This window comes from Harpegnathos saltator, unplaced genomic scaffold, assembly GCF_003227715.2.
Source record: "Harpegnathos saltator strain DR-91 unplaced genomic scaffold, Hsal_v8.6 scaffold444, whole genome shotgun sequence".
Lineage (NCBI taxonomy): Eukaryota > Metazoa > Arthropoda > Insecta > Hymenoptera > Formicidae > Harpegnathos > Harpegnathos saltator.
The window spans coordinates 339,691-354,478 of record NW_020230255.1 but is presented as its reverse complement, the minus strand read 5'-3'; the positions used below and the strand labels follow the sequence as shown (position 1 = coordinate 354,478).

Below are 14,788 nucleotides of genomic sequence, written 5' to 3'. Positions count from 1 at the left end.
CACGGGGGGTGCGACGGGGGGCCTTCGGCCCCTCCCTCCCGCACCCATCCCGTCCTCGTTGCGCGTGGAAAGTTGCGAACCCATCCGGAATCTTGACAGGTTTCCTAACCTATTATACCAGTCAACTTTAACTATTTTTATTTCGTTTCGCAGTGAAGAACGACAATTTTCGCAGAGGAAAAAGTTGCTCTTTATTAAAAAACGCGTTGATTGAGTCTATTTTTATCGAATTCTAAGGCGGAGCCCCTAAACTGGATAATTACCGTATGATTATTTAAATTGGAACGCTGTTGGTAGCATGCTTTTATGACGTCATACTTACAGCACTGTCAGTAATTTTGGAACACAGCCTGAGTTTCGATATTCACTGCCAGTACTGAAAATATATAGTTTGTGTCACGTATACTATAGATTTTCAGTACTGACAGTAAATATCGGAACGCAGTCTACGAATACGGCCCTAGAAGTTCTCCGAAAAAGAACAGACCTATTTTCGAACGTTGCCGTTTTTGTCGACACATACAGAGCTATAACCTATCGACACAATTGCATACTCATTGACAACGTGTTCTAGACGGCATTTAAAGATGATTCGATATTATTTTTTCTTGTGACAATGATATAATACGTTCACGCACGACACAGTAACCGATAAATAGCGAAATGAAGCGGATTATTATATTCGGCGCTACTGGAAACACAGGCTTGTGTGTTCTGAGATCGGCTGTAGAAGATGGTAATTTTAATTATATAGATATAGATTCAAATTACTAATATCTGTACACGTACCTATCATTACATATTCATTACTATTTTAATCCGTAAATAAAAATACGATTTAAAATTTAAAATAAACGTATCTCCTTTAGCAAAAATTGAGCCTAGGTTCAACAAACATACGTTAATAAAGATACATTTCAGGAAGGATTTTATAATATCTAAAGTTTTAAACTTCTGAACTCAATCTTAAATCTTCTAAGTAATATTCTGTATTTTCTTTTATCAATAAAAGTAGCTTTAAAGGTAGCTTATAGTCAACCAGAAGGCTTCTAAACTACTTTAGAGGCATGTTTCTCGACAGAAGGAAGTTGAGGATATCAGTTTTACTTTTTACTGTACATTATTTTGAAATGCATATTTAAAATAGTGCACACTATATGTTTAATTTGGAATCTGTTCTTTTTTGAAAAACTAGTGCAATAAGTTAGTATGAGAGAAAGTATACTGTTATAAGTATGTTATAAGTAAATATGTCTGTTTTACTTGTTTAACTTATTGCATTAGTTAGAAATTCTTCGAATGAAAAAGAGACCTACAATTGCATTTACATTAAATGATTACAATGTTTATACTATATGCATTAAGTATGTGGAAAGTAAAGTTATATATATTATATGCAATAACAAGATGATTATAACAAAAAATTTATTATTACATATAAAGTGAATATAGCGAATATTATAAATTTTTTCTTTGTAATAATATATTTGTGTTTTCTTCCATCTATTATTAAGAAGAAACTATATCCATTAAGAAATAACTAAGAATGAAAAAATTAATCTATTAATCTAATAAAATTAATCTATTTTCAATCAATAATAGCTGAAGAATAAATGAAGTAAAATATTCTATGAACTGATTTTTCATTATTCCACAATGAAAATGATATAGGAGTTGTCAGGATTCTCTTGAATATTACAAACAATTATATTAATCAATATAGACCATGCTTTATGCTGTATATAATTCCCCACATAGCATTAGATCTCCAAAGTATATCCTAATTTGATCAAAATGATCCTATTATGATCCAAATGAATAAGTTATCCATAGGAGTACCTGAGGACATGTGCATTAGCCACAAATTACACAAAATATCCACATAACATCCATAGAATGTTCTAGTGTGTTAATTGATATTTACTGAGGAACAGTAATATACTGTTTTTTATAGTGTAATATTCATTTGATACTGTGATTCATTTACATACAGTAATTAGTTTTTGCTTTTATTAATTAGATATTTAACAAGTATTGTTTATGTCTGAACAATTGATGGTAAATATATAGAAAAAGGGACACCTCTCCGATTGTTTTTATTTTGAAATATGTTATAAAGCATGAAATTCGGAGTAACTTTTCCTAATATAACTATATAGGATGGGCTTGTAGTTTCGGAGATATAACAAGATAAAGTTAAAAATTTTGATATTAAATTCCAGATATAATGACGTTATTTATAGTACAAAGTTTATATGTGCCGTACTCTCTAATTTGTTGCTTATCTTTTAACAAAAAAAGTATTTGTTTACATTATTTATAAAGTTGTTCACTGTTGGCAATCGTCATGAATCTGAAACAGTTCACGATTAGTTTCAATATGAAACTATACGAATTTCTAAGTCTTGTTGAGGGTAATGATAAATTAATAGATTTTCCTATTAGTCGGAAAGTTATTCATGGAGATATTAAATGTTCGCGATGTGAAACAGTGTTAAAATTAATTCGTGAACTTATGCTTTTTAAATGTAATGCAACAAGATACACAACAGTACATGTACGAGCGGGAGCGGGGCGCAGCCCCTCCCCCTGCACTCCCTCCCCACACCCCCCTCTATCCCGTGTGTAACTGCATTAGTATGGGGAACAGCATATATTTCTTCCGCACATATATTGTTTGCCATACTAAAGCAGGTACATATGAGATACGAGATACTCGTATATGATAGAGGGAGTGGAGGGACGTGGGGGAGGGGATGCAGGAGCACAGCCCCTCCTCCGCTCATACATGTACTTTTTACCATGCAAATGCAGATATTTCATGTTCAATTCATGAAGTTTCTTTAGAAGTTAATCCCCTAAACAGGAATTTTACCTTAACTTTATCTTGTTATATCTCCTAAACTGCAAGCGACCCCCTACAGTTATATTAGGAAAAGTTATTCAGAATTTCACGCTTTATAACATATTTCGAAATGAAAACAATCGAAGAGGTGTCCCCTTTTCTATATATTTATCCAATTGATATCCAGAAAGCACAAAGAATACAAAAAGAAGTTAGTCTATATATTATTTATGTCTTATAATCTTTTATAATAACATGTAATACTTAGAAAAATCACTTAATATCTTAATATTCTAATATTTACTAAATATTTTATATTTTTATGATACGTTTTTTTAAGAAATGGATTATATATTATGTGATAGTATACAGGGTGCACGATTTATCTGAAGACATTGAAATATCTTGAGAACTATGCATTGGATAAAAAAAAGTGGTTAATGAAAGTTGTTAGTCTCGAAAGGGGACATCCAATGATACCAAACTCGACCTCCCACCCCACCCCCTGGGGGTGGGGGTTGGGGGCAACTTTGAAATCTTAAATGGAAACCCCCATTTTTTATTGCAGATACAGATTCTACGCCACAAAATACGTAAATTTAGTCCGAAACTTTTTTTTTGATTCGTGATAGATGGCGCTGTAATCGCAAAAAATTATATTTTCCGCAATTTTCCAGAAATGATCATTGGATTGAGAAATAAAAAATACCTGTTCAATATTTTTAAATCAACAAGTGCCAACAACTCGTGAAAACATGGTAGAACGCATAAGAAACGCTTGCGCTGAAACTCCCGCAGATATGCTTCTATCCTGTGTACAGTCATTTGAAAAAAGGATCAATAAGTGTATTGAAGTTGAAGGTAAAAATTTCGAACACTTACTCTAATTAATTAAACAGTGAGAGGCAAGGGAACTCACATTAAAAAAGCATCCCAATCTATGAAAGGCAAGGGGACTCACATTAAAAAAGCACCCGAAGGGAACATAAAACTACTACGTCGTCGTCGTTGTTCCTGTGTAACGCTAAAAGTAGTTTCTCGGAAAAATTTAACGCTATCTATCACGAATGAAAAAAATTGTTTCAATAAAAATTTCACGTACAATCTAATTCTGCAATGAAAAATGTGGGTCCCCATTTGAGATTTGAACATTATCACCCACCTACCCCGAGAGGATGGGGGGAATAACTTTTATTATGTTCTTTAAAAATATTGAACATGTATTTTTTATTTCTCAATCCAATGATCATTTCTGGAGAATTGCGGAAAATATAATTTTTTGCGATTACAGCGCCATCTATCACGAATAAAAAAAAAATTTCGGACAAAATTTTTGTAGCGTATTTTGTAGCGTATCTTGTGGCGTAGAATCCGTATCTGCAATAAAAAATGGGGGTTTCCATTTAAGTTCAAGCGCAACGAAGTTGTGACCGAACAACGCGAGGCGCACCGTGCCTATTACGCGAAACTGCGAGTCGAAACGAGATGAGATATTCATATCTCAATAATACCTAAACCGATCGAGATGTTTTCAGTCCCAATCGATTCAGTCTTAAAAAATAGGAAGAAAAATGTTTTTTGTGTACGTTGTTTCTGAAAAGAGTTATATTAAGATAAAGTCCGAATCACGGAAAATTTCGATTCAGTAAGAAAGTAAGAAACGCAAGACGTACAGAAGTAGGGATATGTATGTATCTCGCTTTTCCGACACCAGAGGCGTTGAAGAAGCAGAGAGCAGCGAATACCAGCAAGCAAGCGAGAGAAAGTGAGAGAAAGAGATGATTTATTTTCTTAACCAACTTGATCATTGAGGCTATAGCAATATTCTTCGCAATAATCGAAACATGTAAGGAAAGTATTGAAAGGCTAACGTGCATAAACAATAATAAATAAATATAGACTGTGACGTGAGTATATCACACAATTTGAATTTTAAATAAGTTCTTTGTATTTCCCATTATAAAAAAATAAAAAGAGAGCTCTTAAAAGACATTAATTCAAATATTTTATTTTTAATCACTATTACAAATATGTATACTCCTATGTATACGCTTAATCAGTAAATTAATCTTTAAATTTAATGATACTATTTAATTATCACGTAATTGTGCAATATTTGAAATAAAGAACGCTCACAGCTCGCAAAACATATTATACTATTTACATTTGTTTTTATTTTCAGATAATATTGTACAACCAGACTATATTTTATTTATTTATTACGTAAGACCTAAAGTACTTATTTTATTAACTTTTCATTATTTAAGCAATACAAATACAAAAGCAGATCAAATCCCGATATTGTTCATAATTGATTCTTATTATTTAAAATTGTCTTAAGCACAGTCTTAAAATGTCATAAACTAATCACAAGAAAACCGTATGAGTGTCTTAAAAGACACTACTTATGATTACTAGTCACGGACTAGGTATACGCGCGTGAGGCGAGCGCGCCGACCCTGAACGCTACATAGACAAGAGCGCTTATTCGTTAAATTTAACACGCTCTCCTGCAAAAACTACTTGTCGGACGCAATTTTGTTAAAGGAAAAAGTTGTTTGTTTTAGCATAAAGCAGTGCCCGGAATTACTTGCACGATCGGGCCGATTTCTGAGAGCTACGCCTCCTTACTTCCCCTTACCGCTCCAGCCCGCACGGCGGACCTAGAAACTGACAGTCGTGAGGCGCTGTCTCAGGCACGTCACATGAGACAGTCACATGAGACGCTTCACAGTTTAACATAGCTGAAATTAATTTATTTATTAAAACAACTCCATAGGCATTTTTTATAGTTTACTAATATAATATAGTCTTAATATTAATATAAATATATATTAATAGAAATATTAATATAAGTAATATTCTTAATATAACTATAATATACACTGTATATTATAGTTATATTAAGAATATTACAGTGTATACAGTGTATATTATAGTTATATTAAGAATGTTACTTATATTAATATTTCTATTAATATATATTTATATTAATATTAAGACTATATTATATTAGTAAACTATAAAAAATGCCTATGGAGTTGTTTTAATAAATAAATTAATTTCAGCTATGTTAAACTGTGAAGCGTCTCATGTGACTGTCTCATGTGACGTGCCTGAGACAGAGCCTCGCGACTGTCAGTTTCTAGGTCCGCCGTGCGGGCTGGAGCGGTAAGGGGAAGTAAGGAGGCGTAGCTCTCAGAAATCGGCCCGATCGTGCAAGTAATTCCGGGCACTGGCATAAAGTATCATGTCCTGTACTCCAAATGCGGGAATTTCGGACACTCAGTATAAACAACAAAACAACAATATATTTGTAATTAAATATATGCTTTATTAATAATATCCATTCATAATTATAAATAGATCAAAATCATGTATCATAAAAACAAATTACAATAATATCTATATATAATTTCATCCACGTATATCATAAGAACGTACTATACAGGGTGCACGATTTATCTGAAGACATTGAAATATCTCGAGAACTATGCATTCGATAAAAAAAAGTGGTTAATGAAAGTTGTTAGTCTCGAAGGGGGACATCCAATAATACCAAACTCGACCTCCCACCCCACCCCCTGGGGGTGGGGGTTGGGGGCAACTTTGAAATCTTAAATGGAAACCTCCATTTTTTATTGCAGATACGGATTCTACGCCACAAGATACGCTACAAAATACGCTACAAAAATTTTGTCCGAAATTTTTTTTTTATTCGTGATAGATGGCGCTGTAATCGCAAAAAATTATATTTTCCGCAATTCTCCAGAAATGATCATTGGATTGAGAAATAAAAAATACCTGTTCAATATTTTTGAAGAACATAATAAAAGTTATTTCCCCCCATCCTCTCGAGGTAGGGTGGGTGATAACGTTCAAATCTCAAATCGGGACTTACATTTTTCATTGCAGAATTAGATTGTACGTGAAATTTTTGAATTGAAATTTTTGAATTGAAACAATTTTTTTCATTCGTGATAGATAACGTTGAATTTTTCCGAGAAACTAATTTTAGCGTTGAATAGGAACAACGACGAGGACGTAGTAGTTTTATGTTCCCTTCGGGTGCTTTTTTAATGTGAATCCCCTTGCCTCTCACAGATCGGGGTGCTTTTTTAATGTGAGTCCCCTTGCCTCTCACTGTTCAATTAATTAGAGTAAGTGTTCGAAATTTTTACCTTCAACTTCAATACACTTATTGATCCTTTTTTCAAATAACTGTACACAGGATAGAAGCATATCTGAGGGAGTTTCAGCGCAAGCGTTTCTTATGCGTCCTACCATGTTTTCACGAGTTGTTGGCACTTGTTGATAAACCTTATCTTTTAGGTAACCCCACAGAAAGAAATCCGGCGATGTCAAATCTGGCGACCTAGCAGGCCAATTAATCGGGCCACCTCTGCCAATCCACCGACCATTGTAATCACGGTCTAATACTTCCCGTGCTGCTATTGAGTTATGCGCTTGGCAACCGTCATGCAGATTTGAACGTTACCACCCACCCTACCCCGAGAAGATGGGGGGGAATAACTTTTATTATGTTTTTTAAAAATATTGAACAGGTATTTTTTATTTCTCAATCCAATGATCATTTCTGGAGAATTGCGGAAAATATAATTTTTTGCGATTACAGCGCCATCTATCACGAGTCAAAAAAAAAGTTTCGGACAAAATTTATGTATTTTGTAGCGTAGAATCCGTATCTGCAATAAAAAATGGGGGTTTCCATTTAAGATTTCAAAGTTGCCCCCAACCCCCACCCCCAGGGGATGGGGTGGGAGGACGAGTTTGGTATCATTGGATGTCCCCCTTCGAGACTAACAACTTTCACTAACCACTTTTTTTTATCCAATGCATAGTTCTCGAGATATTTTAATGTCTTCAGATAAATCGTGTACCCTGTATATGATATATTTTGCCCTTTTATGAACGTATTCTGGATATCACTAAATCCCTTGTGATACATTTATTGAACGCATCTAGCATCAAGTTTTGCTATGTGGGTCTACTTACTAGGAAAACCTGAAAAAGAGAAAAATAGATTTATTATTTACAAGTAAATTCCTATAGCATGCTGTAAACAAAGTTTGCAGAAGCGATACTAAAACAATAACAATACAATATTATTTTTATTTTATTTTAGAAGCTTGAAATATGTAGTAATCTAGACAGAAATAAGAGATACGAATTTTTATATATCAGGTGTAGTAAAAAGAAATCCATTATTTTTCCAATAGATGGCTTTAGTTATCTGTATCTCGCGTTGTATAAGTCCGATCAGGTTCCACTAGATGGCGTTAGAAAGATGAGATTTCGTACTAAAAAAACTTTTGTGACAGTTTTGTGATTAGTTGACTCAGTTTTGTTTGAGCGCGCGTCAAAGATGGACACTAGCAAAGAGAAAATACGCTATATTTTACAGTTTTTCTTCGATAAAGGTGAAAACGCAAGCCAGGCGGCTGAAAATGTGAATAGTGTTTATGGTCCTGATACTGTAACAGCCAATCACGCGCAATTTTGGTTTCGTCGATTCCGTTCCGGTAATTTCAATGTCAAAGATGCACCATGCACTGGAAGGCCAATTATCGAAAATATCGATAAAATCATGGACATTGTCGAGTCCGACCGTCATGTAAGCACTGTTTCGATTGTCCAAGAGCTAAAGATTGCACAAAAACCCTTTGGAACCATTTGAATAAGGCTGGATACAAAAAGAAGCTCGATGTATGGGTGCCACACGAGTTAACGCAAAAAAACCTCATGGACCGAATTTCCATCTGCGAATCGCTGCTGAATCGCAACAAAATCGACCCATTTCTGAAGCGGTTGGTCACTGGTGATGAAAAGTGGATCACTTACGACAACGTCAAGCGAAAACGGTCGTGGTCGAATCGCGGTGAGCCGGCGGAAACGGTGGCCAAGCCAGGATTGACAGCCAGAAAGGTTTTGCTGTATGTTTGGTGGGATTGGCAGGGAATTCTACTATGAGCTGCTCCCCTACGGCAAAACTCTTAACTCAGGACTGTACTGTCAACAATTGGACCGTCTGAAGGAAGCAATCGCCCAGAAGCGGCCAGCTTTGGCCAATAGGAGAGGAATTGTGTTCCATCAGGACAACGCCAGGCCACACACATCGATAGTGACTCGCCAGAAGCTCCGGGAGCTTGGTTGGGAGGTTCTTATGCATCCACCTTATAGTCCGGACCTGGCACCAAGTGATTACCATCTGTTCCTGTCCATGGCGAACAATTTTGCTGGTGAAAAATTCGCTTCAAGAGAGGTTTGTGAAAATCGACTGTCTCTTTTTTGCCAATAGGGACGAGGGCTTCTATGAGAGAGGCATAATGAAATTACCTTCAAAATGGCAACAAGTTATCGAACAAAACGGCGCATATTTGACCTAAATCGGATCATTCTAACTATGGTAATTAAAGCCTTCAATTTCATGCAAAAATAATGGATTTCTTTTTACTACACCTGATATATTCGTACCGCTGTATAGCCATCCACCCTACTCGATATACAGGGTGTACCAAAAGTCTGGAAACGGTCGAATATTTCATAAATTATGCATTTTAGAAATGTTTCAGACAAAAGTTATTTGGTCCGAGGGGAGGAGGGCATAAAATGGTTTTATTGGATTGATCTTGAGTGAACGTTCCAAGGTCGTACAGAGTTCAACTTTGTTTTTTTAAATGGAATCCCCTATTTTTCATTGCATGTTCTTGTAGCTCATTTCGAGAGCTTTCCAAAACACTATAAATAAGTTATGTTTTATTGAGTATTTTCCGAGTTATGGGGCTTGAAATTTACAATATTGCCGGCATTAGCCGAGGTGTACCGCGTGGAGGTTGCACGATCGGATTTACACCTCGTGTGTGTGTGTGTGTGTGTGTGCGCGTGTGTGTGTGTGTCGTAGCAGAGATAAGGGCCCAACAGTTCGTCACTCCCGTAGTATTTAATGACTCCAAACTCTCTCTGCTGTGTGTGTGCGTATGTGTATGCGCGCGTGCGTGTGTATATGTGTGTGTGTAGGTATATGTGATTTAGTTAAGTGTTCAAATTGACGTCCGTCTACTGCTTGACAATGGCCTAATCGTAGATACAAATTATTTAAAACATTTCGTCTCACCTCTGCCGAAATAAGATCGATTTGGTGTATTGTTGGGTGAGTGCAAAAGTTCGTGCGGAGTTTGTGAGTAAAAGTCACACAGTGATTAGGCAAACAAAAATCTTTATTCAATCAATGATATATTCTCCATCGTTTTCTATAATCTTTTCCCAACGTTCTGGCAGCATACGGATGCCTCGATCATAAAAACTGCGCGGTTTAGATTCGAAGAACGAAGAGACGCCGTTTTTTAAGGCCTCCAAAGAGTCAAAGTTTTTTCCATTTAAATAATTTTGCAATGACCGGAACAAGTGATAGTCAGATGGTGCGATATCAGGAGAATATGGTGGATGCGTTAAGACATCCCATTTCAGGCTCTTCAGTTTGCGCAGCGTTTATTTCGAAACGTGTGGTCTGGCGTTGTCGTGATGAAAGACGACTCACTTGCGATTTGACAAAATCGGACGTTTCTCTTTTATTTCTCGATTCAGATTGGTTAATTGGCGACAGTACTTGTCCGAATCAATCGTTTCGCCAGCGGGGAGAAGCTCGAAATAGATTATGCCCTTGCAATCCCACCAAACAGAGAGCATCACCTTCATCGGGTGCAAACTGGCCTTTGGCATTGCGTCACCATGCTCACCTGATTGTTTCCATGTCCGTTTGCGCTGAACATTGTTGTAGAGGATCCATTTCTCATCGCCCGTCACTAGTCGATCCAAAAACGACTCGTTATTGAGCCGCCCGAGTAAAGAAACGGCTGCAGAAATTCGCTTGATTTTGTTCTTCTCGGTCAGCAAATGGGGCACCCATATATCGAGCTTCAAATCGAATCCCATCTTTTTCAAACGCCGAAAAGCGGTTGATCGGTCAACGTTTAGTGCTGTAGCAACTTCTTCTGTTGAAATTCGCGGATTATTGAGCACTAAAGTACGCAAAACATCGTCATCAATGTCAGAAGGTCGACCAGAGCATGGCTCGTCTTCAAGGTTAAATTCTCCGCGCCGAAATTTAGCAAACCATTTTTCCACAGTTCGTTTAGCTGGTGCTTCATCCTGATAAACATCCTGAATGTTTTTTACGGCTGCGGCAACGTTTATTCCCTTCCGAAACTCGTAAAGCATAACATGCCGTAAATGCACCTTATCGATACTCATTTTTAAAGTGATATTTCTCGAAGCAGTTTGTATGAAGACTAATGATTTTTTTTTTAATAACAGTTGAAGACGTCACCTTTCTAACGTTATATAATATATAGATGGAAGTATTAATGACAACACTTTACGACGCTTATAACTCCATCTATTGAAACTCCGCACGAACTTTTGCACTCACCCAATATATGTTTCCTAAGGTCCGCAAGGTTGGCAGGTTTTGTTTCGTATACATTGTTTTTAAGATATCCCTAACAAAAATAATCGACAAGAGAAAGATCTGGTGATCTAGCAGGCCACTCTATTTGATCACATCTTCCTATTCATCGATTTGGAAAAGTATTATCCAAAAATTACCGTACTGCTACTGCATAGTGTGGGCCTGCACCATCTTGTTGGAACCAAATATTTTCTATGTTCCCATCAAACATATTTTCAAGAGCGGGTATGATTTCATTTTGCAATAGCTCCTGATAGATCGCCGCGTTCAAATTCCCATTAATGAAGAATGGTCCGACAATACCACGTTCGCAAAAACCCGCCCAAACGTTAAGTTTTTAGGGATACTGCGTGCGGATATCACGCATCCTATGAGGATTTTCATCACTCCAATATCGGCAATTATGCTGATTTGCCGCTCCATTCAATTCAAAAGAAGCTTCGTCGGGAAAAATTATGTGATCGAAAAAGTTATTATCATCGTATCGACACATCATTTCGTTGCAGAATTCATTTCTTCGATCAAAATCATCTTCTTCCGATAGCTCCTGAGTGATTTTAATTTTGAAAGGATGCCATTTCTCTTTCACTAAAATACGATGAATGGACATTGTACTAATCTCATGCGCCTACCAGGTCTGTAAATATGAAACCGGAATTTGCTCATAGATGGCCCTAGCTGTCAATGTAGTTACCGTCAAACCGCGTCATTGGCGTTATTTCCATTTGTTGACATCTGACAAAGATTTTCAACTCACAACAATATAAGTTTCATACAACAGCATAGTTTTTAATAGCGTTGAACATGTCGAATTTTGTGCCTGGAAGCTACGATTTGCGGACAGCATTGATTTTCTGTTACCATTTGAAGAAAACTGTTGCAGAATCGCATCGAATGGTTGTCGAAGCTTACGGTGAGCATGCTCTTGGTAAATCACAGTGCTTTAAGTGGTTTAAAAAAATTCAAACGTGGCGATTTTTACGTGAGAAACGAAGAACGTGGAAGACCACCGAAAAAATTTGAAGACAGCGAATTGCAAGCATTGTTGGATGAGGACGCTCAAACGCAACAACAATTCGCGGATCAATTAAATGACACGAGAAGCCGTCTCCATGCATTTGAAAGCCATGGAAAAGATCCAAAAGATGGGAAAATAGGTTCCACATGAACTGAATGAAAGACAGCAGGAAAACCGAAAAACCAGTTGCGAAATGCTGCTCGCCAGGTACAAAAGAAAGTCATTTCTCCATCGAATTGTGTTTGCTCTGTGTTTGGTGGGATCAGAAGGGTGTGATCTATTATGAGCTGCTAAAACCTGGCAAAACCGTTATTACTGAACGCTACCGACAACAAATGATCGATTTGAATCAATCTTTGCGTGAAAAGCAACCAGAATATCAAAAAAAGCAACACAAAATGATTTTGCTTCATGATAATGCACCATCACACACAGCAAAACTGGTCAAGGAAACGATTGAGGCATTTAGTTGGGAAATACTTTCGCATGCGGCTTACTCACCAGACTTGGCTCCGCCCGATTACTACTTATTTGTATCGATGGGACACGCATTTGCTGAGCAGCGCTTCACTTCTTATGAAAATGTACGAAAATGGCTCAATGACTAGTTTGCCTCAAAAGAGCAACAGTTTTTTTTGCCGTGGCATCCACAAATTGTCAGACAGGTGGGAAAAATGTATAGCTAGCGATGGGCAATACTTCGAATAAAATATTTTTTATCATTTTCATACAATAAACGTGTATTTTTTATACAAAAATTCCGGTTTCATATTTACATACCTGGTATGCTGCCTTCCTCAAAGTAGAATGAGGATTTTTGACGAATGTTTGCATCACTTCGAAACTCTTATCCAAGTTTGTCGCTAATTTTGGTCTACCAGTGCGTTGTTGGTCCTTGACGGATCCTGTTTCATCAAATCGTCTTACCGTTCTCTGGATTGTAGATTTCGAAATCGGATAAGTATCACGATCTGGATAAGTATTGCTAAATAAAGCAGCTACTTGTTCATAGGATCTAACGCGGTCATCATATCCTCGCATCATCAATAAAGTAATTCTTTCTCTTTCAGACAATACCATTCTGGATGCTACTGAAATTTCACTCAGTTCTTGATAGTGTGTCGTAATACGAAGCGCTGAATGTATCCAGGATAGGAAAACGTTCGACTACAGGTCAAAACAGAACGAATAATGTAGCAAAATTTTTATTGGAAAGAAGCTATGAAAAGTATAATTTCGATATTTGAATCTTTTCCTAGTCTACGGTTCGCATTCATTGAATCTCCTATCGATTCTTTTCAGAAAGAATTACTGCGAATGATGCGAGGATATGGTGATCACGTTAGATCCTTTGAACAAGTAGCTGCTTTGAACAAGTCTCTGCTGACACACACACACACACACACACACATATACACAAGAGGTGTAAATCCGATCGTGCAACCTCCATGCGATATATCTTGGCTAATGCCGGCGGGATTGTAACTTTCAAGCCCCATAACTTGGAAAATATTCAATAAAATATAACTTATTTATAGTGTTTTGAAAATCTCTCAAGATGAGCTACAAGAACATGCAATGAAAAATAGAGGTTTCCATCTAGAAAAACAAAGTTGAACTCCGTATAACCTTTAAACGTTCACTCAAGGTCAAACCAATGACACCATCTTATATCACCCCTGTAACCAAATAACTTTTGTCTGAAACATTTCTTTATAAAATGCATAGTTTATGAAATATTTGACCGTTTCCAGACTCTTGGTATATCCTGTATATATGTTACGCTTAAAGTGATAAATCCAGTTACTATGCATAATAACCGGTTATGTATAATAAGCAACAGGTTTGGTTAATTTGATCAATTATTCATATTTTTGTAAAATTTATCACATTAACCGGTGATTATGAATAATAACACAGCCACACAAAAAAAACTGTCTTGATCTGGGGACGAGACATGTGTATTCCTATGTATTTTGACGCGCTGAATCCAAATCCGCTATCAGAATTGGCCCAACAGGTCTTGGTTCAACCCTAACCTCAAAAAACACCTAAAATCACAGAAATATGCGAGAAAATTGTGATATACTGCCTGACAGGCAAATTTTCACCTAAAACCCAATGTCTGCAGAGCCTTAACTTTACAATTAACCTGACCTGACCTAACCTAAAGCAAAAATTTTTGCTGGATGCTGAAAAGAGAAACGAATATAAAAGGGAAGAAACGTAAGCGAAACCCTTTGCATAGATCCTTCGAAGAAAAAAGAACACGGTATAGTAGAAAGAAAATAGATTAAAGACAATTTGTTAATTAATTTGATATGAATGACAAGTTAGATTTCATTTGAACATGAAAAGGAATATAAATTGTGACCCCGAGTTCATAAACTGCGACGCGAGAAACATTTGAAATGTCATGCTCATATATATACATATT

The 14,788-nt window shown here is 36.5% G+C and overlaps 1 protein-coding gene across 2 annotated transcripts in view; it reads left to right on the top strand.

Annotated features, from left to right (window-relative positions):
* The first annotated feature begins 430 nt into the window (after positions 1-430).
* LOC105187135 (flavin reductase (NADPH)) overlaps positions 431-14,788 on the top strand; it is a 118,737-nt gene continuing 104,379 nt past the window's right edge. Inside the window, exon 1 of one of the 2 annotated variants that reach the window (XR_003113383.1) lies at positions 431-736. Coding sequence is in view for 1 of the 2 variants with exons in the window: in XM_025301721.1 (XP_025157506.1) it covers positions 664-736 (73 nt within the window). In the remaining variant the exon portion in view is untranslated. The remainder of the gene's footprint in view (positions 737-14,788) is intronic. The other variant, XM_025301721.1, reaches the window with a different exon arrangement.